Source organism: Scyliorhinus canicula, chromosome 14 (assembly GCF_902713615.1).
Source record: "Scyliorhinus canicula chromosome 14, sScyCan1.1, whole genome shotgun sequence".
Taxonomy (NCBI): Eukaryota; Metazoa; Chordata; class Chondrichthyes; order Carcharhiniformes; family Scyliorhinidae; genus Scyliorhinus; species Scyliorhinus canicula.
Window position 1 is genome coordinate 66,953,209 of NC_052159.1, and position 24,015 is coordinate 66,977,223.

At 49.9% G+C, this 24,015-nt stretch overlaps 1 protein-coding gene across 3 annotated transcripts in view; it reads right to left on the reverse strand.

Annotated features, from left to right (window-relative positions):
- LOC119977141 (LIM and senescent cell antigen-like-containing domain protein 1) overlaps positions 1-24,015 on the reverse strand; it is a 174,213-nt gene that overhangs the window by 78,502 nt on the left and 71,696 nt on the right. Inside the window, exon 1 of one of the 3 annotated variants that reach the window (XM_038817776.1) lies at positions 15,786-16,559. The exons of 1 other annotated variant lie outside the window; for it this stretch is intronic. In XM_038817776.1, the coding sequence (XP_038673704.1) occupies positions 15,786-15,892 (107 nt within the window). In that variant the 5' untranslated portion in view covers positions 15,893-16,559. Of the gene's footprint in view, positions 1-15,785; positions 16,560-24,015 lie in introns of those variants that run through there. One more of the 3 variants, XM_038817777.1, reaches the window with a different exon arrangement.

Here is a 24,015-nt window from a genome sequence, read left to right on the forward strand (position 1 = left end):
CACGTCTGTGGGTAACATATAAGGACCGGCATTACTACTTCGAGTCCCCGGAGGAGGCGTGGGCCTTTGTGCAGGCGGAGAAGCTGGACTCAAACTAGGGTTTGGGGCTGCGGGGTCTTGTGTACTACGGTTGTTGCTGTTTTTGCTGTTGCTGTTTTTGTAATTTTGATACGTTTTTTCTATGCTGGTTCTTGCTCTGTTTCTGGGTGGTTCTGTTGGGTACGGTTTTGTGTTATGTGGGGGATGTTGGGGGTTTGTTTTTTTTTCTGTAGGGGGCTGGGGGATGGGGTGGAGCTGGAATTTGGGAGCTGCGTCAGAAGGGTGGGGTGGGGCAATGTGAAAGCGCGGGCTTTCCTGCGCTGCGGGGCAGGAGGGGTGGAGCTGGCGGTGGGGGCGTGGCCTCTACTGTTTTTTTCCCGCGCTGAAGCGGTGCCAAGGAGGAGTGGCAGGAGGGGGGATGACCCCATGTCAGGAGGGGTGGGTTTTGGCGGGAGTTGCCGGGTCAGCAGAAGTCTGCTGACTCACGGAAGTACCATGGAGGGTGCGTTTCGGCTAGGAGGGGTCCTAGCCTGGGGGGTGGGGGTGGGGGGGGGGGGGGGGGGGGGGGGGGGGGAATACCGGGTTGCTGCTGGAATGGCCAGGAAGGAGCTGGTGTGGGCCGGGGGGTAGAGGAGAGGCGCTATCGTCATGGGGAACGGGTCGGGCGGGGTGTGCTGGCCTGGGGCGAGCAGTCGATGAGCTATGGCTAGTCGGCGGGGGAGGGGGGCGGGGTGCCCTCTGATCCGGCTGATCACGTGAGGGGGCTGAATGGGCCAGTTAAGCGGGCTAGGGTATTTTCTCATTTGAAGGGGCTGAAGGCGGACGTGGCTATGCTCCAGGAGACCCACCTGAATTGGCGGACCAGGTTCGTCTGAGGAAGGGGTGGGTGGGGCAGGTTTTCCATTCAGGATTAGATGCGAAGAACCGGGGGAGGGGGCGATTCTGGTGGGGAAGAGGGTGGCGTTCGAGGCGTCTGAGGTGGTGGCAGACAAGGAGGGCAGGTTTGTTTGTTATGGTGAAGGGTAGGCTGCAGGGAGAGAAGGTGGTGCTGTGTATGCCCTGAATTGGGATGACGCTGGCTTTATGAGGCGTATGTTGGGCCGCATTCCGGACCTGGACCTGGAGGCGGGGGGGGCTGATCATGGGGGGAGACTTTAACACGGTGCTGGATTCCCCACTAGACCGGTCCAGTTCAAGGACGGGTAGGAGGCCGGCAGCAACCAAGGTGCTGTGGGGGTTAATGGAGCAGATGGGAGGGGTGGATCCCTGGAGGTTTGGGAGGCCGAGGGCGCGGGAGTACAGTAGTCCCCCGTTATACCGCGCTCCGCAATACCGCGGTTCGCGATATACCGCGGGGGGGCTGATGGACCCCAACTGTCAGTTGTGTCAATTTCAGCGGCCGGCTCCGGAGAGGGAAGCTGCTCTCACTGAAATAATCAGCCGGCCGCTGAAATTGACACTGCCCGCTGCTCTCTCCCTCCAATCCAACTTTTAAGTTTTAATGTTTCTGATTGGAGGGAGAGAGCAGCCGGCAGTGTCAATTTCAGCGGCCGGCTGATTGTTTCAGTGAGAGAGCAGCTTCCCTCTCCGGATCAAAGTGAGCCGTCCGCTGAAATTGACACTGCCGGCTGCTCTCTTCCCTCCAATCAGAAACATTAAAACTTAAAGTTGGATTGGAGGGAGAGAGCAGCAGCGGCAGTGTCAATTTCAGCGGCCGGCTCACTTTGATCCAGAGAGGGAAACTGCTCTCACTGAAACAATCAGCTGGCCGCTGAAATTGACACTGCCGAGGGGGGGGGGCGGGTGTTGGGGGGGGAGAAGAGGGGGGGCGGGTGTTGGGGGGGGGGAAGAGGAGGGGGGGGCGGGTGTTGGGGGGGGGAGAGGAGGGGGGGCGGGTGTTGGGGGGGGAGAGGAGGGGGGCGGGTGTTGGGGGGGAGAGGAGGGGGGGCGGGTGTTGGGGGGGAGGGGGGGCGGGTGTTGGGGGGGAGGGGGGGGGCGGGGGTTGGGGGGGAGGGGGGGCGGGTGTTGGGGGGGAGGGGGGCGGGTGTGTTGGGGGGGAGGGGGGGGCGGGTGTTGGGGGGGAGGGGGGGGCGGGGTGTTGGGGGGGAGAGGAGGGGGGGGGGGGTGTTGGGGGGGAGAGGAGGGGGGGCGGGTGTTGGGGGGGGGAGAGGAGGGGGGCGGGGTGATGGGGGGGGAGAGGAGGGGGGGGGGTGATGGGGGGGGAGAGGAGGGGGGGCGGGTGATGGGGGGGGAGAGGAGGGGGGGCGGGTGTTGGGGGGGGAGAGGAGGGGGGCGGGTGTTGGGGGGGGAGAGGAGGGGGGCGGGTGTTGGGGGGGGAGAGGAGGGGGGGCTGGTGTGGGGGGACCCCCCCTGCGGGTGTGGGGGGGACCCCCCTGCGGGTGTGGGGGAGACCCCCCTGCGGGTGTGGGGGAGACCCCCCTGCGGGTGTGGGGGAGACCCCCCTGCGGGTGTTGGGGGAGAGAGGAGGGCCCTGCGGGTGTTGGGGGACGGGGGAGGAGAGGGGGGGGGGGAGAGAGAGGGGGCGAGCCGGAGGGTGTGGGGGGGGGAGAGGGGGCGAGCCGGAGGGTGTGGGGGGAGAGGGGTCTAGTTGGAGGATGTGGGGGGAGAGGGGCAAGCCGGAGGAAAAAAAAAAGAAATTGACACTGCCGGCTGCTCTCTCCCTCCAATCAGAAACATTAAAACTTAAAAGTTGGATTGGAGGGAGAGAGCAGCAGGCAGTGTCAATTTCAGCGGCCGGCTGATTTCAGTGAGAGCAGCTTCCCTCTCCGGATCAAAGTGAGCCGGCCGCTGAAATTTTAATGGATCCACGATGGGGGTTTTAAATTTATTTTAAAATCTATGCTAGCGCTTCCCATTGTGAGTCTACGGGGGTCTGACCTCTTCCCCCCGCCCCCCCCCCCCCCCCCTAGACTCACAATGGGAAGCGCTAGCATAGATTTTTAAATACATTTAAAACCCCCATCGTGGATATCCGCGGCTCGGTTACAACGCGGGTGGGGGTCTTGGACCCCAACACCCGCGTTATAAAGGGGGACTACTGTATTCCTTTTCTCCCATGTGCATAGGGTTTACTCCCAAATAGATTTTTTCGTTCTGAGCAGGGATTGATCCCGAGGGTGGAGGATGCCGAGTATTCGGCCATAGCAATTTCAGACCATGCTCCGCACTGGGTCGATCTGGAGATGGGGGATGTGTGGGACCGGCGCCCGCTGTGGCGTCTGGACGTGGGGTTGCTGGCTGATGAGGAGGTGTGTAGGAGGGTCCGGGGAATTATTGAGGGGTACCTTGAGGCCAACGATACGGGGGAGGTCCGGGTGGGGATGGTTTGGGAGGCTCTGAAGGCAGTGATTCGGGGGGGGGGGGGAGCTGATTTCCATCTCGGCCCATAGGGAAAGGAGGGAGAGGAGGGAGAGGGAGAGACTGGTGGGGGAGCTCCTAGATGTGGATAGGAGGTACGTGGAGGCCCCGGAGGAGGGATTGTTGGGGGAACGGCGTAGCTTGCAGGCCAAGTTCGACTTGCTGACCACCAGAAAGGCGGAGACACAGTGGCGGAAGGCACAAGGCGCGGTTTATGAGTATGGGGAGAAGGCGAGCAGGATGCTGGCGCATCAGCTCCGCAGGCGGGATGCGGCTAGGGAAATTGGTGGAGTGATAGATAAGGGTGGGAATGAGGTGCGGAAGGGGGCAGAGGTGAACGTACAGTTTTACGAGGAACTGTACCGGTCGGAGCCACCGGTGGGGGGAGGGGGGGGGGGCCTGTTGGTGCGGGCCTTCAATGAGGCATGGGGGGGGGGGGGGGGGGCTTTTCCCCCGACGATGTCACGGGCGCTGATTTCTTTGATCAGGAGCGGGATAAGGACCCCCTGCAGTGTGGATCATACAGGCCAATCTCGCTCCTCAATGTAGACGCTAAGTTGCTGGCGAAGATCCTGGCCACCAGGATAGAGGACCGTGTGCCAGGGGTGATACATGAGGATCAGACAGGATTTGTCAAGGGAAGACAGCTTAACACGAATGTGCGGAGGTTGTTAAATGTTATTATGATGCCGGCGCTAGATGCAGAGAAGGCCTTTGATAGAGTTGAGTGGGGGTACCTGTGGGAGGTGCTGGAGAGGTTTGGATTTGGGGAGGGTTTCATCAAATGGGTGAGGTTGCTTTATGAGGCCTCGATGGCGAGTGTAGCTACTAATGGAAGGAGGTCAGAGTACTTCAGGCTCTACCGTGGGACCAGGCAGGGGTGCCCCCTGTCCCCCTTGCTTTTTGAACTGGCAATTGAACCTCTGGCTATGGCGTTGAGGGAGTCGGGGAGGTTGAGGGGTCTGGTGCGGGGTGGGGAGGACCATCAGGTATCGCTGTATGCGGACAACCTGCTGCTGTATGTGGCGGACCCAGTGGGGGGAATGCCGGGGGTGATGGAGCTGTTGGCTGAGTTTGGGGGCTTCTCGGGCTATAAGCTGAATCTGGGTAAGAGCGAGGTGTTTGTAGTGCACCCGGGTGATCAGGAGGAGGGAATTGGTAGGCTCCCGTTTAAGAGGGCAGTGAAGAGTTTTAGATACCTGGGGGTACAGGTGGCCAGGAGTTGGGGGACTCTCCACAAGCTTAATTTTACCAGGCTTTTGGAGCAGATGGAAGATGAATTTAAAAGGTGGGACATGGTGCCGCTATCGTTGGTGGGTAGAGTGCAGTCCGTCAAAATGACGGTGCTCCCGAGGTTCTTGTTCCTTTTTCAGTGCCTGCCCATCCTTATCCCTAGGGCCTTTTTTAGGAGGGTGACTAGCAGCATCATGAGCTTTGTTTGGGCGCATGGGACCCCGAGGGTGAAGAGGGTCTTCTTGGAGCGGGGCAGAGATGGTGGGGGGCTGGCGTTACCCAATCTCTCGGGGTATTATTGGGCGGCCAATGTGTCGATGGTGCGCAAGTGGGTGATAGAGGGGGAGGGGGCAGCATGGAAAAGGTTGGAGATGGTGTCCTGTAGAGGCACAACCCTGGGGGCCCTGGTAACGGGGCCGTTGCCGCTCCCTCCTACGAGGTATACCACGAGTCCGGTGGTGGCGGCTACCCTCAAGATATGGGGGCAGTGGAGGCGACATAGGGGGGAAGTGGGGGGCTCAATGGAGGCTCCGCCAAGGGGGAACCATCGGTTCGTCCCGGGGAACATCAATGGGGCGTTCCTGGGGTGGTACAGAGCGGGCATCAGAAAGCTGAGGGACCTGTTCATTGACGGGAGGTTTGCGAGCCTGGGAGAGTTGGAGGAGAAATTTGAGCTCCCCTCGGAGAACATGTTCAGGTACCTGCAGGTAAAGGCGTTTGCTAGGCGGCAGGTGGAGGGATTCCCTTTGCTGCCCGCGAGGGGGGTAAGGGACAGGGTGCTTTCGGGGGTCTGGGTCGGGGATGGGAAGGTATCTGATATCTACAAGGTAATGCAGGAGGTGGAGGAGGCTTCAGTAGAGGAGCTAAAGGCTAAGTGGGAGGGAGAGCTGGGGGAGCAGATCGAGGATGGGACATGGGCGGATGCCCTGGAGAGGGTTAACTCTTCCTCATGCAGGAAGAGGGGCAGCAGGGTAGCATGGTGGTTAGCATCAATGCTTCACAGCTCCAGGGTCCCAGGTTCGATTCCCGGCTGGGTCACTGTCTGTGCGGAGTCTGCACGTCCTCCCCCTGTGTGCGTGGGTTTCCTCCGGGTGCTCCGGTTTCCTCCCACAGTCCAAAGATGTGCGGGTTAGGTGGATTGGCCATGCTAAATTGCCCGTAGTGTCCTAAAAAAAAATGTAAGGTTAAGGGGGGGTTGTTGGGTTGCGGGTATAGGGTGGATATGTGGGTTTGAGTAGGGTGATCATTGCTCGGCACAACATTGAGGGCCGGAGGGCCTGTTCTGTGCTGTACTGTTCTATGTGCGTGGCTTAGCCTCATCCAATTCAAGGTGCTGCACCGGGCCCATATGTCCGGGACTAGGATGAGTAGGTTCTTTGGGGGCGAAGACAGGTGTGTCAGGTGTTCGGGGAGTCCAGCGAACCATGCCCATTGTTCTGGGCATGCCCGGCACTGGAGGAGTTCTGGAAGGGGGTGGCGAGGACGATGTCGAGGGTGGTAGGATCCAGGGTCAAGCCAGGCTGGGGACTCACGCTTTTTGGGGTTGGGGTGGAGCCGGGAGTGCAGGAGGCGAGAGAGGCCGGTGTTTTGGCCTTTGCGTCCCTAGTAGCCCGGCGGAGGATCTTGCTACAGTGGAAGGATGCGAGACCCCCAAGCGTGGAGACCTGGATCAATGACATGGCGGGTTTTATTAAGCTGGAGAAGGTCAAATTTGCCCTGAGAGGATCGGTACAAGGGTTCTTTAGGCGGTGGCAGTCTTTCCTCGACTTTCAGGCTCAGCGATAGGGAACTAGGTCAGCAGCAGCAGCAACCCGGGGGGGGGGGGGGGGGGGGGGGGGGGGAAGAGGGGGGGGGGTGATGACTGTTTATTTAATTTAATTTATTTTCAAGTTCTCTTGTTGTTTACCGGGTTTGGGGGGGTGGGGGGGCTCGATATATGCGTTGCTACGGTCTTGGGGGTGTTATGCTTATTATGTTGTTTTATTGTTGTTTGTTACTGTTTGTTGTTATATATTTTGTAAAAAATTTTCAATAAAAATTATTTTTAAAAAAAACATGAATCTGAGCAATTTATTGCCCTCTTCCTACAGGCCAGTTGCCACCCTAAATCATTGTTCCAACTCACAGCTGAGAAATGTGCGACTGCCCAGCTATTTCCTCTCTGTCACTGCACATGGAATACTGCGTGATAACAATGTTGCCAAAAACAAACAAAACCCCCATCTGAGTAAGACGGCAATGAATGTCAGACAATGTGGATTTGAGTTAAGAGCTAAAGTTGTTTGAGATCCAGCTGAGAGCAAACTTTACAATGCTCATCTTTAGAGATATCAAAATCCAAACTAGTTTTTCAAAAAAAAAAATCAGGAAACAAATAGATGTCAGCAGCTCACTCAAAAAAATGGAACAATTTTCCCCTCAGGGCACACCCAGCATAATAACTCAGCCTCATTCCAAACAGTCACAGTCATTCGAGTGAAAAAGCTAACAAAACAGTGACGAGAACAGTTCTTCTAGTCCTGGTGATAACCATCAGGCTCCTGTTAAAATGACCACTACCTTAAAAATGAGAGCCATTCATTCTGGAACATTCCACAGCTCAGTGCCCCATCCCAAATACATTCCTTTGACAGGATTTAGATTGGAGTCCACAGCCCAAAGATTTTGCTTTGAAACCACATACAACATATTCATACAATCGAATAAGTGGTCAAAGCACATGATGCAACTTGTTTTAATGCAAAATGCATTTTTCAGTCAACATACTGAAATTACAAATTTAGTTTTCTGATATTTTAAAAATAAATTTAGAGTACCCAATTCATTTTTACAATTAAGGGGCAATTTAGCGTGACCAATCCACCTACCCTGCACATCTTTGGGTCGTGGGGACGAAACTCACTCAAACACGAGGAGAATGTGCAAACTCCACACGGACAGTGACCCAGAGCCGGGATCGAACCTGTGACCTCGGCATCGTGAGGCTGCAGTGCTAACCATTACACCACCGTGCTGCCCATTTTCTGATATTCTAAAGGGTCCTGCATATAGCAATTTTCCAATCACCAGCACGTGCACAGTTAAAATAGAGTCCATTCAAATTAGTTGCATTACATTCCTCATTCCGAACAGGCGCTGGAGTGTGACGACTAGGGGCTTTTCACAGTAACTTAATTTGAAGCCTACTTGTGACAATAAGCGATTTTCATTTTCATTTAATTTCATTCATTCTGCGTTAAAATTACAGAAATATGAAAGGGAACATGAACTGACAGGCTGAATACTAAAATATGGGTATGGAACATAACTGGACAATAGAAAAATGCACCTAATTATTAGAAAGATAGATACTGGCTTTATATACTGGACATATTCAGCTGTGTACTAGTACTGCACATACAAGATTTAAAGATTAATAGATCCCAGTACAAGTCAAATCCTAGATGTAAGGATTTAGCTCCGTTGACTAAAATGTTCTGATTATTTTCTGAAGTATTGCAAATGTTTCCAAACCCTTGCTGGTGTGTGAATCCCCCAAACCCACCACAAACATTCCAGTACAATTCCAAATAATATAAGAGTTATATAACAACCGTGTGAAACTACATCATCATAGATAATCACAGGTTTGAACAGAGGGGTAGCGAGGGTGGATGGAACACTTTAACCAGAAGATTAGACAATTTACAAATCTTAATTTGCCAACAAATAAAACAAGAATTCGAGAGAAAATAATTTCATTGTCCCCCTAGCATAATCTGTACAAATTCATAGTAAAACGTTACCTGCCATGTATCTCTTTAAAAGGTGGTTAAAAATTAGAATTTTCAACATGTTAGGCACAGGCGTCAAAATATCCCCCCCCCCCCGAAACAGGACATTTCTTGAGATTTTCGCAAGGACTACTTTTTTTTGGTTTTCGTGGTTCCTTTTCACACAAGAAGTTCAAGATAATATTCTTCCTTAGTATCTTCTCTCCAATTTGGATTTTAAATGCAATTCCTAACTTACAATGATAAACCAAGATCGGATTAATCTCAAATTCTAACTATTTGACACAATGAAAGAGAAATTACAGGGCTACAAAGGGTGTGGGTGTAAAATTAGAGAAAACATTTAACATAATGAAGGAGAATCAATGTTGTAATTAAATCAAAAATGTTAATTGTAAGCCAATTGAACATCACTGACAACTTTGCAGAGTGTTATCTCATTGTATAGAATATGTAGAGAAAAGCAACATCCTTGCAACTCAATTCTGGTTTGTGTCGCCTTGTTTATAAATAAAACAGAACCATTTGTTAATGCTCTACTACTTCTCTCTACACCCCCACTGGAGGAGGGGGCGGGGGTTGGGGGAGAGAGACAAGAGGGGAGTCATAAGAGCGGGCAGTGGGACAGCACGGTGGCGCAAGTGGTTAGCATGGTTACCTCACGGCGCCAAGGTCCCAGGTTCGATCCCAGCTCTGGGTCACTGTCCATGTGGAGTTTGCACATTCTCCCAGTGTTTGCGTGGGTTTCGCCCCCACAACCCAAAAAGGTGTGCAGGGTAGGTGGATTGGCCATGCTAAATTACCCCTTAATTGGAAAAAATGAATTGGATATTCTAAATTTATATGAAAAAAAATAAGAGCGGGCAGCAGGGTAGCACACGTGGCTAGCACTGTGGCTTCACAGCACCAGGGTCCCAGGTTCGATTCCCCGCTGGGACACTGTGCGGAGTCTGCACGTTCTCCTCGTGTCTGTGTGGGGATGCTCTGGTTTCCTCCCACAGTCCAAAGACGTGCAGGTTAGGTGGATTTGCCATGATAAATTGCCCTTACTGTTCAAAAAGGTTAGGAGGGGTTGCTGGTTTACGGGGATAGTGTGGGTGAGGGCTGGGGAGATGCAAGGGTGCCGAAATTGGCAGCCCACCTGCCAAATTTAAAACAAATAATCAAGAGTCAATTAAGCCTATTAACAAGCAAACTGACCCAAAGGTAGGCTGTCCACAGCATTAAACAGTTGGCTTGGGCAGTCAGGCAGGAGTGGTCAGACTGTCTTTTTAAAAAGGGCAGGAAGGAAGTAGGGTACTATCTTTGGGTGTCCTCTTTGTGCATTGGGGGCAGCCCCCCCTAAGATAGTATCTCTTTCCTTTCAATATAGAAATAATAATAATCCTCCTCGATGTTGGGAAGTCTAAATGAAGTTTGGGTAACTGTTTTACAAATACTTCTGTCCATGTGAGCCCAAATGTCTGGTCTCTTAACATTTTAATTTTCCACTCACTTCCACCTTGATATCTTTACATCGTTCCAATGAAGCTCAGCATTATTTCCAGAAACAGCATCTTATCTTTTGATGAGGAACTTTGCAGCCTTCCAAACTCATAATAGAGTTGAATGTAATCTCTGCCCCTAATTATTGTGTTTTTGGACAGCAGTTGATTGTAATGAATCTGCTTTTACCATTTACACTTCCACTAAACTAACTTTTTGTATTACTTTTACCATCTACTTTGCCCTTGCACCATCATCCCAATCTCTCTTGCCTCCCACCTCAAACTCCCCCACTACCACCCCCATACCATATTTGCTTAAAGCCAACTTGAATCTTTCAATTCTGAAAAATGATCAATCATTCCAGAATGTTAACTTCAGTTTAGTTTCTTACAGTTCTGCGTTCTGACAGTTATGAAGTTAGTTGTTAAATGGTCAAAATCATCACAGTATTATCCCCACTAATAGAAGGTAAAAAGTTATAAAATCCAATGTTAACTAAGAGAGGATTGTCATCTCAGGAACCTATTCACAAATTTGGGAAAGATTATGTCAATCACTTTACTTCAAAAATGCTTTGGACGAAATGCTCATTCATGTTTCAACTTGATTATTCCAACACACTTCTGGCTGCTCTCCCTCATTCCACCCGATATAAAATTGAGGTCATCTCAAACTTTTGCCGCTCGTGGGCTGAATTTTATGGCACCCACTGACATATTTGAAGTCGATGGGGGAGGCTCATAAAATAAAACTGATGAGGGGATAAGGCATCAGGCCATCTGCTCACCCTTTTGTGACCAATTAATGGATGATTAATGGGCGCATTCCATCTCTGCTGCTATAATGTGCGTGACAGAAGGCAAGCAAGGTGGGCAGCCGGGCAGCTTTCATTGCTGCTGGGCAAGAAGGGGGGTCCTATGTGCCCATTGGAGGCATCATCACTCCCACAAGATCACACTGTCTCTTCGCCCCCTCAGATGGGAATGGATGTCCCACTGACTCAATTCAGACTGCTTGAATTGTAATGTCATGGTGGGGCAGTTGGACTTTGGGTGAGTGACTAACCACATACCCGACCAAAAAGTGAGGAGAATGCGCATGATGGTATGGTAAAGATGGTATGGTAAACTAGTATGGCAGGGGGGTGGGCACCGGAGCAATGAGATTTGGGGCAGCATGGTAGCATGGTGGTTAGCATCAATGCTTCACAGCTCCAGGGTCCCAGGTTCGATTCCCGGCTGGGTCACTGTCTGTGTGGAGTCTGCACGTCCTCCCCGTGTGTGCGTGGGTTTCCTCCGGGTGCTCCGGTTTCCTCCCACAGTCCAAAGATGTGCGGGTTAGGTGGATTGGCCATGCTAAATTGCCCGTAGTGTAAGGTTAATGGGGGGATTGTTGGGTTACGGGTATACGGGTCACGTGGGTTTAAGTAGGGTGATCATTGCTCGGCACAACATCGAGGGCCGAAGGGCCTGTTCTGTGCTGTACTGTTCTATGTTCTATGTATCAGAAGGTGAAAGCATTGAGGGAGAACTAGGGAATAGGGCCAGTATGGCTCCGAGGCAGAGCAACAGGGAGATGTTGCTGAACACAGCGGGTCTGGTGGCCTGAAGTACATATGTTTTAATGCAAGAAGTATTACGGGTAAGGCAGATGAACTTAGAGCTTGGATTAGTACTTGAAACTATGATGTTGTTGCCATTACAGAGACCAGGTTGAGGGAAGGACAGGATTGGCAGCTAAACGTATCAGGATTTAGATGTTTCAGGCGGGATAGAGGGGGGTGTAAAAGGGGTGGCGGAGTTGCGCTACTGGTTAGGGAGAATATCACACCTGTACTACGGGAGGACACCTCAGAGGGCATTGAGGCGATATGGGTAGAGATCAGGAATAAGAAGGGTGCAGTCACAATGTTGGGGGTTTACTACAGTCCTCCCAACAGCCAGCGGGAGATAGAGGAGCAGATAGGTAGACAGATTTTGGAAACGAGTAAAAACAACAGGGTTGTTGTGATGGGAGACTTCAACTTCCCCAATATTGACTGGGACTCACTTAGTGCTGGGGGCTTAGACGGGGCAGAGTTTGTAAGGAGCATCCAGGAGGACTTCTTAAAACAATATGTAGGCAGTCCAACTAGGGAAGGGGCTGTACTGGACCTGGTATTGGAGAATGAGCCCAGCCACGTGGTGGAAGTTTCAGTAGGGGAGCATTTCGGGAACAGTGACCACAATTCAGTAAGCTTTAAAGTCCTGGTGGACAAGGATAAGAGTGGTCCTAGGGTGAATGTGCTAAATTGGGGGAAGGCAATATTATAACAATATTAGGCGGGAACTGAAGAACCTAGATTGGGGGCGGATGTTTGAGGGTAAATCAACATCTGACATGTGGGAGTCTTTCAAGTGTCAGTTGAAAGGAATTAAGGACCAGCACGTTCCTGTGAGGAAGAAGGGTAAATACGGCAAATTTCAGGAACCTTGGATAACGTGAGATATTGTAGGCCTCGTCAAAAAGAAAAAGGAGGCATTTGTCAGGGTTAGAAGGCTGGGGACAGACAAAGCCTGTGTGGAATAAAGGAAAGTAGGAAGGAACTTAAGCAAGGAGTCAGGAGGGCTAGAAGGGGTCACGAAAAGTCATTGGCAAATAGGGTTAAGGAAAATCCCAAGGCTTTTCACACGTACATAAAAAGCAAGAGGGTAGCCAGGGAAAGGGTTGGCCCACTGAAGGATAGGCAAGGGAATCTATGTGTGGAGCCAGAGGAAATGGGCAAGGTACTAAATGAATACTTTGCATCAGTATTCACCAAAGAGAAGCAGTTGGTGGATGTTGAGTCTGGAGAAGGGTGTGTAGATATACTGAAGGAGGCTAGAGAGGAGATTGCTGAGGCCTTGACAAAAATCTTTGGATCCTCACTGTCTTCAGGTGATGTCCCGGAGGACTGGCGAACAGCCACCGTTGTTCCTTTGTTTAAGAAGGGTAGCAAGGATAATCCAGGGAACTACAGGCCAGTGAGCCTTACGTCAGTGGTAGGGAAATTACTGGAGAGAATTCTTCGAGACAGGATCTACTCCCATTTGGAAACAAATGGACATATTAATGAGAGGCAGCATGGTATTGTGAAGGGGAGGTCGTGTACAACTAACTTGATAGAGTTTTTCGAAGAGCTCACAAAGATGATTGATGCAGGTAGGGCAGTGGATATTGTCTATATGGACTTCAGTAAGGCCTTTGACAAGGTCCCTCATGGTAGACTGGTATAAAAGGTGAAGTCACACGGGATCAGGGGTGAGCTGGCAAGGTAGATACAGAACTGGCTAGGTCATAGAAGGCAGAGAGTAGCAATGGAAGGGTGCTTTTCTAATTGGAGGGCTGTGATTAGTGGTGTTCCGCAGGGATCAGTGCTGGGACCTTTGCTGTTCGTAGTATATATAAATGATTTGGAGGAAAATGTAACTGGTCTGATTAGTAAGTTTGCAGACGACATAAAGGTTGGTGGAATTGCGGATAGCAATGAGGACTGTCAGAGGATACAGCAGGATTTAGATCGTTTGGAGACTTGGGTGGAGAGATGGCAGATGGAGTTTAATCCGGACAAATGTGAGGTAATGCATTTTGGAAGGTCGAATGCAGGTCGGGAATATACAGTGAATGGTAGAACCCTCAAGAGTATTGGCAGTCAGAGAGATATTGGTGTACAGTCCACAGATCACTGAAAGGGGCAACACAGGTGGCGAAGGCAGTCAAGAAGGCATACGGCATGCTTGCCTTCATTGGCTGGGGCATTGAGTATAAGAATTGGCAAGTCATGTTGCAGCTGTATAGAACCTTAGTTAGGCCACACTTGAAGTATAGTGTTCAATTCTGGTCGCCACACTACCAGAAGGATGTGGAGGATTTAGAGAGGGTGCAGAAGAGATCTACCAGGATGTTGCCTGGCATGGAGGGCATATCTATGAGGAGCGGTTGAATAAACTCGGTTTGTTCTCACTGGAACGACGGAGGTTGAGGGGCGACCTGGTAGAGGTCTACAAAATTATGAGGGGCATAGACAGAGTGGATCATCAGAGGCTTTTCTCCAGGATAGAGGGGTCAATTACATGGGGGCATAGGTTTAAGGTGCGAGGAGCAAGGTTTAGAGTAGATGTACGAGGCAAGTTTTTTTACACAGAGGGTAGTGGGTGGCTGGAACTCGCTGCCGGAGGAGGTGGTGGAAGCAGGGACGATAGTGATATTTAAGGGGCATCTTGATAAATACATGAATAGGATGGGAATAGAGGGATACGGACCCAGGAAGTGTAGAAGATTGTAGTTTAGTCGGGCAGCATGATCGGCACGGGCTTGGAGGGCCGAAGGGTCTGTTCCTGTGCTGTACTTTGTTCTTTGTTTGTTCTAAAGGCACAATATAGATTGTTATTGCTCTCATGCTCTAATTGAAGGATTCTTTTAAAACTCAATTTACGTTATAAATGCTTCCATTAATTGTTTTTTTCTCTCCAGAACTAGTCCTCTACAACCTGTTGTAGAAATTCAAGTTGAATATGACCTTTTTCTTTATGAACCTAGAAGTCCAGAAATAGCAAGCTGCTCGTTTGTAAAATCCACAAAAGGTTGTTTAAATCATCTGTGAATAATTTCGCTTCAATTACATTGACGCACAAAAAAAGACAACTATAATTATATCCTTTCTACTATTATGGGAAGGACACAATAGAAAATAAAACAAGCAACACATGAATCCTGGGGGACAAGCGTTTTCTAAGACCCTCAAATGCGTGATTGATGCTCACACAGATATAAAAAAACTAAACTGAAATGTGTTTTGTATTCTGGGTGACTTGTCAGTTTTATTTATTTGTTCTCATAATATTAAGCAAGTTCTTTACATTATGAACATCTCTACATAAACTCTGTTCCTTGATCAGAAGAAATCTTCTCATTAATTAATATCGGACAGTGATCAGCTAATTGAATTTCCTACAACTTATCTTCATAAACCTACCCCTGGTTGTAAAAAAAAGAGAGGGCCTTTCACCGATGGCCATTTTTAAACTCTTGTAAAGGACCAGAGTCTCATCAAGGACCAAATCCATCCAGTACTTGGCTTATGAAAAAGATAGTGACTTCTTTACCTACTAATAGAAAAGAAAACTACACCCAACTCTTCCATTCCTGCAGGCACACTCCACAGTAGGCCTCAAACAATGAGATCTGCAGAATGCATACATTCAAGGAATGTCTCCAGGGAGACGGTGAGTAGTATTTATAATAGAAACGAACGACAAAGGCTGAGAGACTCTCTCATTACACTGAAAGCACTCCTGCCATCAAACAGATTTCTATCTTTCACTCTCTGCAGTGCTCCTTCAAAAAGCATGAGGTAGATTTCCATTCTGCTCATTTCCACAAGATACATTTCAGCTCACTAAACCCCAACATGACATGACGAAAGTCAATGAAAACTATACTGGAAAATCTAAATTTGTACCGATCGCCTGCCATTAATTTTTATGATTGAGAAAATTGGAATTAATGTGCACATCAAGTATTTTACCAGCATTACGAGAGGCACCACTGCTTGAAATTCTCTGTACAAGTTTACTGCCAGTCTAATATCAAGCTTAATGTCATGTTAGTTCTTGATGACTGACAGCAAACTGATTATAAGTAGCATATTTCAAGACCTGTATACCTTTTGAAAATAAATACACCTGCATTTGCTTTACAGCTACATGTCTTTTGTATATTTTATAAGTCTGCTCAAGGCAAGAATTCCATTAATTCCTGATTAGCTGCAACAATGCAAGTAGGAATGTTTTGAGAAATTCCTCTATGTAGTTCATACATGCCAGGTGCGGTTAATAACTTAATTAATCTACGTACCTTAACCTCTTCTTCTCTAAACCTGTAGATCCAAAGCTGTCATGACGCTCTTGGCGCCGTCGATACAGATCAGACTGAGAAAGTTCTTTCAACTGCAGCAAATTCATAGTCAGCCCTGATGTGTGCAGGGAGTGTGGCAGTTATGGCAGATTTCTGTGTTTTTTTTAAAAAAAGACCACCAGTTCTCGTAGCCCAGCCCAGCAGTTGATGAGCTAGTTATTTATCACAAATAGCAACTCTGGTCGGCATCTACACCTGTAGTACTGTTGATACACTTTACAGTGCAATCAGTTGCTGGGTTACTTCCCGATTGTCATATGAACACACCCTTCTGAAAAAAAATTTCTTAAAAACTACATGGGCTCAGCGGTATCAATTTAACCATTGAAACATGTGGCCGATCTGTCATCTGTGCACAAAACAGATAACACAACTGAACTATAAACTGTACAGTCTTAGATGGTGACTTCCCCACACTCTCTCTCAATCCCAATAAAGTTACAAAGAACATAAGTCCCCACCCTCGCTACAAGTTACCTATCAGTACATGGTTCTTTTGCCCCTCCCTTCCCAAATGGAAACGTATAAAAGTTCAAATGCGTCACAATTGGCAAGCATTTGATCTGTAAACAGTCTTAGAAGAACACCTTTGCGCAAGACCCTTGTGCAACTTTGAATCTCCTTTACATCCTGTTCTCAGCTCCTCTATGTTCGTCTTAGCAAGGTTAAACCAATTGAAATAAGATCACACACAAGACTGAACAAGTTAATCCTCGATTTTGCAACACTTCGCCAAGGTATGTTGTACACCCTGTTTAACTCTTTGCTGACCAAGAAGAATTTTCAACATTTAACAAGACATACTAACACATTCTGTACTATATATAAATAAATAAAGCCAAATCCAATGTTACAAATTCTGTAAAATTCTCTACGAATCCTGTGCCGTAATCAAAAAAAGTTTTAAAACTCTGAGCTGACGGTCAAGTAAATTCATGCAGTATGCATTGCAAATAAAGAAATATTGTTTTTAATAAAAGGGCAAAGATGAACAGAATAACTATTTATTAAAGATAATGCTTTCAACCATCCAAATATAAGAATTTAGAACTAAGAGACTGTTGGTAAAGTTGGAAGAACTGTCCTACAGTTCAGCAACAGCCTAACAGTCATATGTCCAGAATCACACCCAATGCCAACTTCCCAGACCCCTCAATCGCCATCAGTAGGTACGTCTGGTGTTAAATATGGGGAGAAATTAAGATTTAAAAAATGAAATAGGGATAAAATAAAACGTTTAAAAATTGATAAGGGTAAGCTACCCGAAGGCATTTTGATATGCAAATTAGCATTTCAGTGAGCAATGCATGCACTTACCTCTGTGTCTGCAGGGGGAAAATGGGGTATAGAAGAGGTAACTTCAAAAGTGGATAGATAAGGAAATTGACAAATATATGCAAAAAGCCAGATCCACAAGGTGGGTAATATCAAAGGGAAAGCACATTAACTGGTACGACGCAGTAACAGCTACCATCACAGCCGGATGCAGCAACAGCAGCCCCAAAACACGTTATTGCTAAACGGGTAACCGGTTAAGATCCAAAACTCGAACCAAGAAAATTTTGCCTGTGTTGCAACTGAAGACAGTTTATCCAAAACGTGGCCAAATAAGCTACACGTGGTAATTATCTGCAGTATTTTGCTCATAGTGTTAAATAATACTGGACGTAGTTTGAGAACAAAGGAGCATTTGAGTTCAGGAAACATAGGGCTCTAACCCGTCCCACGCTGGCAGATGGGTTTTTGGTGATGAGGGGTGCAGTCAGCAAGTATTCCCGCTGCCAAAGGCAGGGTTGGTAAATCCTGCTGGCGGGCCACCTCCACCATCAAAAAACACACGGTGGGTTAATCAGTAAATCCTGCCCGTAGGTTATTGGGAACCAAGGGGTAATTTAATGTGTGTGTGTAGCCATCAGCGTAGTCAAGTGTTATAGTGTATTATAATTCTTCTTGTTTTGTGTTTTTTTTCTTCAAGTTAATAAATATTCTTTATTAATTGATCACACAACTGGATTACTCCTCCCTGGTTTGCACATCTTTTTTCACAGTATACCAAATTGGAGATATATACCGCCAAGAACCGGTGTTCAAAGTTACCCTTCTGGGTTTTGGGATACCCTTGCATTTAACATTAATCGCATTTGAAAAATGAAAATCGCTTATTTTTTTTTTAGAACAGTACAGCACAGAACAGGCCCTTCGGCCCTCGATGTTGTGCCGAGCAATGATCACTCTACTCAAACTCACATATCCACCCTATACCCGCAACCCAACAACTTCCCCTTAACCTTACTTTTTAGGACACTACGGGCAATTTAGCATGGCCAATCCACCTAACCCGCACATCTTTGGACTGTGGGAGGAAACCGGAGCACCCGGAGGAAACCCACGCACACACGGGGAGGACGTGCAGACTCCGCACAGACAGTGACCCAGCTGGGAACCGAGCCTGGGACCCTGGAGCTGTGAAGCATTGATGCTAACCACTATGCTACCGTGCTGCCCCATTGTCACGAGTAGGCTTCAATGAAGTTACTATGAAAAGCCCCTAGTCGCCACATTCCGGCGCCTGTCCGGGGAGGCTGGTACGGGAATCGAACCGTGCTGCTGGCCTGCTTTAAAAGCCAGCGATTTAGCTCAGTGAGCTAAACCAGCCCCAACCATCTGGGCAGCACAGTAGCATTGTGGTCAGCACTCTTGCCTCACAGCGCCTGGGTCCCAGGTTCGATTCCCGCTTGGGTCACTGTCTGTGCGGAGTCTGCACGTTCTCTCAGTGTCTGCTTGGGATTCCACCGTGCCCTCCAGTTTCCTCACACAAGTCCTAAAAAATGCGCTAGATAGGTGAATTGGACATTCTGAATTCTCGGTCTGTGTATCCAAACAGGCGCCGGAGTGGCGACTAGGGAATTTTTACAGGAATTTCATTGCAGTGTTAATGTAAGCCTACTCGTTACAATAATAATGATTATAACATCAGCAGTGTTTTTAACACATGTACCAGCAAGACAGACCCACCATAAGTCGGAGCAAAGTGACATACAATTCAAAAAGAATGACCTTGGATGTTCTCAGCATTGACTCTGGACCTCATCATGTATTGCTGCTTCATATCAAGTATAAGCATGGACCAATTATTGTTCTCATCTGTTAAATCAATACCCCTCCATATTGAACATCACTTGGCAGAAGCACAGAGTAGCAAAGGCACAAAATGTTCTCTGAATGCCCTTCTTCACGAGTGGAGTGGTTGTACCACCACTAATCAAGTCCTGAAGGACATGATTACCAAATTCGGTTCATCACCTGTCTCAAACCGAAGATCATGAGATTATAATTTACCTTCTCTTATCCTCACCAGGCTGCGTGGCCACATCCGTATTGACTGAAGAGACTGCCACATAGTCCTTGCGTAGATATTTCCCCATTGAGGATACCTCAACAGCCATCACAGTATCTGAGGTTATGAAATGCCAGATACATGTGGCGAATGGCTCACAGACTCAACTTCTCAACTTGACCTGAACCTAGTCCTCGACCTCAAGCAAAGATACGCCTTTTGATCTGCTCGATGGGGCTGTGATTATTCATCAGATCTGTTGGATCACCGCCAGCAATGGATAGATACTCCTTCAAACCACTTACCAAGTACTTCATGATTTTCCAAAAAAGTTAGCATTGGCGTAAAGTCGTCACCTATAGCACAGTGGGTGTACGTACACCACATAGACGGAAGCAGTTCAAGAAGGCAGCTCACCACCATCTTTTCAAAGGAAAATAGGTTTGGGCAACAAATGGTGGCTGAGCCAGCGAAGCCCACAGTCCATAAAAATGAACTTTTAAAGAGCACACAAGAGCTTGCCTCACCTCTGATATTTAAAATGGCTTTCCAAAGCACCCGAAAACTGGAGTAATATATCTCATCTCCCTGCAGCCTACGACACTGTGTGGCACAAAGGCCGACTGGTCAAGCTTTCTAGGGTCTGACCACCCAAGGTTGTTGATACATTTGCTTCTCTTCTTCAAAACAGACCGAGTCCAAAGGGGGCCCAACGGCAGCACGGGGAAGAGGCAGCGAAATGGCTTACCCAAAGGATTGGCATTGGCCCCAACCCTGTCCTACCTATATATGAATGGCCTGCCTGCTACATGCAACTACATGTTCATCTACACAGATGACATCTGCTGTGCTTACAAAGCGAGGAATTTCAAGGACATTAACAGTATTCTTAATGATCACCTTAGTAAACTCTCTGACTACTATAAAACCTGGTGCCTCAAACCAAGTGCTGCTAAATCTGTATCATGTGTCTACCACCTTGACAATGCAAGAAATACCAAGAACTTGACCTATATCCAAATGGCAGCCGCATCCACCAGCGTACACCTACTTAGCTTGGTGTTGTTTTGGACTGCATACTGACCTTCAAGCCACATCTCCAAAATGTCTCAGTTAAACTGAAAACTCACAATAACCTCATCACCACACTGGCAGGAATCTCTTGGGGCGCCAACACCAGAACTTTATGAACCTCCTCTTTAGCTCTCTGCTACTCAGTAGCTGAATACTGCAATTGTCTGGAAGAACCCTGTGCACCGCAAAGTTGAGCTGTCCAGCTGAATGAGACCATCTCAGGAGTAATCCGGTCAACAAACAGAAATTGGCAACCTGGACTTCCGGAGGCGGCGATGCGGAGATAAGCCGCACGTTCGGCATCTCCCGCTTTTTTTTGGACTTTCAGGTTCTTTTAAGAGCCCGCAACGGCACTTTTTTGACTTTTCCCTGGGGGGAAACACAGCCAGTGTGCCCAGCGACTGGTGGATGGACTGGACTCGCAGTGGAGCGGTCCAAAAGTCGGCTTTACAGCAGAGGAAGGCGAGAAGCAGAAAAGGCAAGATGGCGGCGGGCGGGGAAGCAGCAGCAGCGTGGCAGCAGTGGGCGCGGGAGCAGCAGGAGCTGCTTCACCGCTCCTTCAAGGAGCTTAAAGCTGAGATCTTGGAGCCGTTTAAGGCCTCGCTGGACAAGCTGGTGGCGACTCAAGACGGCCCAGGCCGTGGAGATTCGGGAGCTGCAGCAAAAGGCTTCGGACAACGAGGATGAGCTTTTGGGCCTGGCAGTGAAAGTGGAGTCGCACAAGGCGCTGCACAAGAAATGGCTGGCGAGGATGGAGGAGATGGAGAACCGCTCCCGCTGGAATAATCTGCGGATTTTGGGCCTCTCGGAGGGGCTGGAAGGCTCGGATTTGGGGGCCTATGTGGTCCTAATGTTGAAGTCGCTGATGGGTGCGGGGTCATTTCGTGGTCCCCTGGAGCTGGAGGGCGCCCATCGAGTGCTGCAGCGGAAGCTGAGGCCGAACGAGCCGCCAAGGGCGGTACTGGGCCGTTTTCACCGCTTGGTCGACCGGGAGTGCGTGTTGAGATGGGCGAAGGAGAGGAGCAGCAGGTGGGAGAACATGGACATTAGGATTTATCAGGACTGGAGCGCGGAGGTGGCAAGGAGAAGGGCCGGCTTCAATCGAGCGAAGGGAGTGCTTCATAGGAAGGGGGTGAAGTTTGGCCTTCTACAGCCGGCTCGCCTCTGGGTCACTTACAAGGACCGCCAGCTCTACTTTGACTCTCCGGTGGAGGCCTGGGCTTTTGTCCAGGCAGAGAACTTGGACCCGAACTGAGGACTGGGGAAAATGTACTTTGTTTGGAGGCTTTGCCCTCCTGGGTATCCTGTCGTTTATATTGGCTGTGTTTGCTGATTGATGTTGCCTGTTCGTTTTCGCTATTTTGGTTTTTTCGGGGTTGTTTTCTGGTCTGTTGTTTATTTACTGTGGCCTTTTTTATTTTGTTTTGTCCACTGGTGGGTTGGTGAGTAGTTTGGGGTCCCGATGGGCCATGTGTCCATCTTTTTCCCGCATGTTGGGTTGAGGGGCGGAGCTCGGGTTGGAAGCGCGGGCTTTCTTCCCGCTCCGGAAGAATTGGGGCGGGGCCGGCATTGGTAGGGAGGGATTGCTGGCTGTGTTGCGTCGGGGGGGGTCGTGCTTATGGCGGGAGTTGCCGGGGTCAGCAGAAGTCAGCTGACTCACGGAAGCACAATGTTAGGGGTAACGCAGCTAGGGGCGGCCCTAGCTTGGGGGGGGGGGGGAGTTTGGGGGGGGGAGGAAGAAGGGGGGGGGGGTACCGGGTTGTTGTTGCAGGGACTGTGAGGGAATGGATGGTGAAGGGGGGGGGTTGGGAGGGGGGTCTGCCGCCGTGGGGGGCGGGCTTGGGAGGTTCCCTGGGCGCGTGGCGGGTTGAGGAAGACCTATGGCTGATCGGCGTAGGAGGAGGGGAATGGCCCCCCGGGTTCAGTTGGTCATATGGAACGTGAGGGGGCTGAATGGTCCGGTGACGCGATCCCGGGTTTTGGCTCACTTGAGGGGGTTGGGAGCGGATGTGGCTAATCTCCAGGAGACGCACCTCAGGGTTACGAATCAGGTGAGGCTAAGAAAAAGTTGGGTGGGACAGGTGTTTCACTCGGGGCTTGATGCAAAGAACCGTGGGGTGGCAATTTTGGTCAGTAAGAGCCTGTCGTTTGTTGCGTCCAAAGTGGTGGCGGATAGTGCAGGTAGATATGTGATGGTGAGTGGGAGACTTCAGGGGGAGCGGGTTGTCTTGGTTAATGTTTATGCTCCCAACTAGGACGATGCGGGCTTCATGCGGTGAATGCTGGGCCTGATTCCGGACCTGGAGACAGGGGGTTTGATCCTGGGTGGGGACTTTAACACGGTGCTGGATCCGGCTCTGGATCGCTCGAAGTCTAGGACGGGCAGGAGGCCGGCAGCAGCCTCGGTGCTGAGGGGGTTCATGGATCAGATTGGGGGGGGGGGGGGGGGGGTTGGACCCTTGGAGGGTTTTGGAGCCGGGGGGTAGGGAGTTCTCCTTTTTCTCCCATGTTCATAAGGCGTACTCCCGGATTGATTTTTTTGTGCTTAGCAGGGCGCTAATCCCGAGAGTAGTGGGGGCGGAGTATTCGGCGATAGCCATTTCTGATCATGCCCCACATTTAGTGGATCTGGAGCTGGGGGAGGGGAAGGATCAGCGCCCGCTGTAGAGGCTGGATGTGGGGCTTTTGGCAGAGGAGGAAGTGTGCGGGAGGATCCTTAGGGGCATAGAGGGGTATCTAGAAACCAATGATGACGGGGTGGTTTGGGAAGCGCTAAAGGCAGTAGTCAGAGGGGAGCTGATATCTATTCGGGCGCACAGGGAGAGGGGGGAGAGGGCCGAGAGGGAGAGGCTGGTGGAGGAAATGGTAAGGGTGGATAGGAGGTATGCAGACACCCCGGAGGAGGGTCTTCTGAGGAAGCGGCGCAATCTCCAAGCGGAATTTGACCTTTTAACCACCCGGAAGGCAGAGGCGCAGTGGAGGAGGGCGCAGGGGGCGGTATACGAGTATAGGGAGAAGGCAAGTCGGATGTTGGCTCACCAGCACTGAAATTGGGGGAACCACGGATGCAGGAGGGAACTTGGTGCGGGGTGGAAAGGACATCAATGGGGTGTTCAGATGCTTTTACGAGGGGCTGTACCAGGCGGTGCCCCCCAGGGAAGCAGGTGGGATGGACCGCTTTTTGGATAGGCTGGAGTTCCCAAGAGTAGGGTACGAGCGGGTGGAGGGTTTGGGGGCCCCAATCGAGTTGGAGGAGCTGGTGGAGGCGTTGGGAAGTATGCAGACAGGGAAAGCGCCGGGGCCTGATGAGTTCCCGGTGGAATGTTACAAGAAATTTTCAGATTTGCTGGGCCCTCTGCTTGTGAGGACCCTGAATGAGGCTAAGGAGGGGGGGGGGGACCTCAGCCCCCAACGATGTCCAGGGCAATTATCCCTTTCTTCCTGAAGCGGGACAAGGACCACCTTCAGTGTGGGTCTTACAGGCCGATCTCGCTCCTTAATGTAGATGTCAAGTTGTTGGCAAAGGTGCTGTCCAGGAGGGTGTGATCCCGACGGGGTTTGTAAAGGGGAGACAAATGAATGCCAATGTACGGCGGCTCCTTAATGTTATGATGATGGCGCCGGCGGCTGGGGAGGCAGGAATAGTAGCATCAATGGATGCGGAGAAAGCTTTTGATAGGGTGGAGTGGAGTTACCTGTGGGAGGTGTTGCAGAGGTCTGGGTTTGGTGAGGGGTTCATCAGCTGGGTGAGGTTGCTGT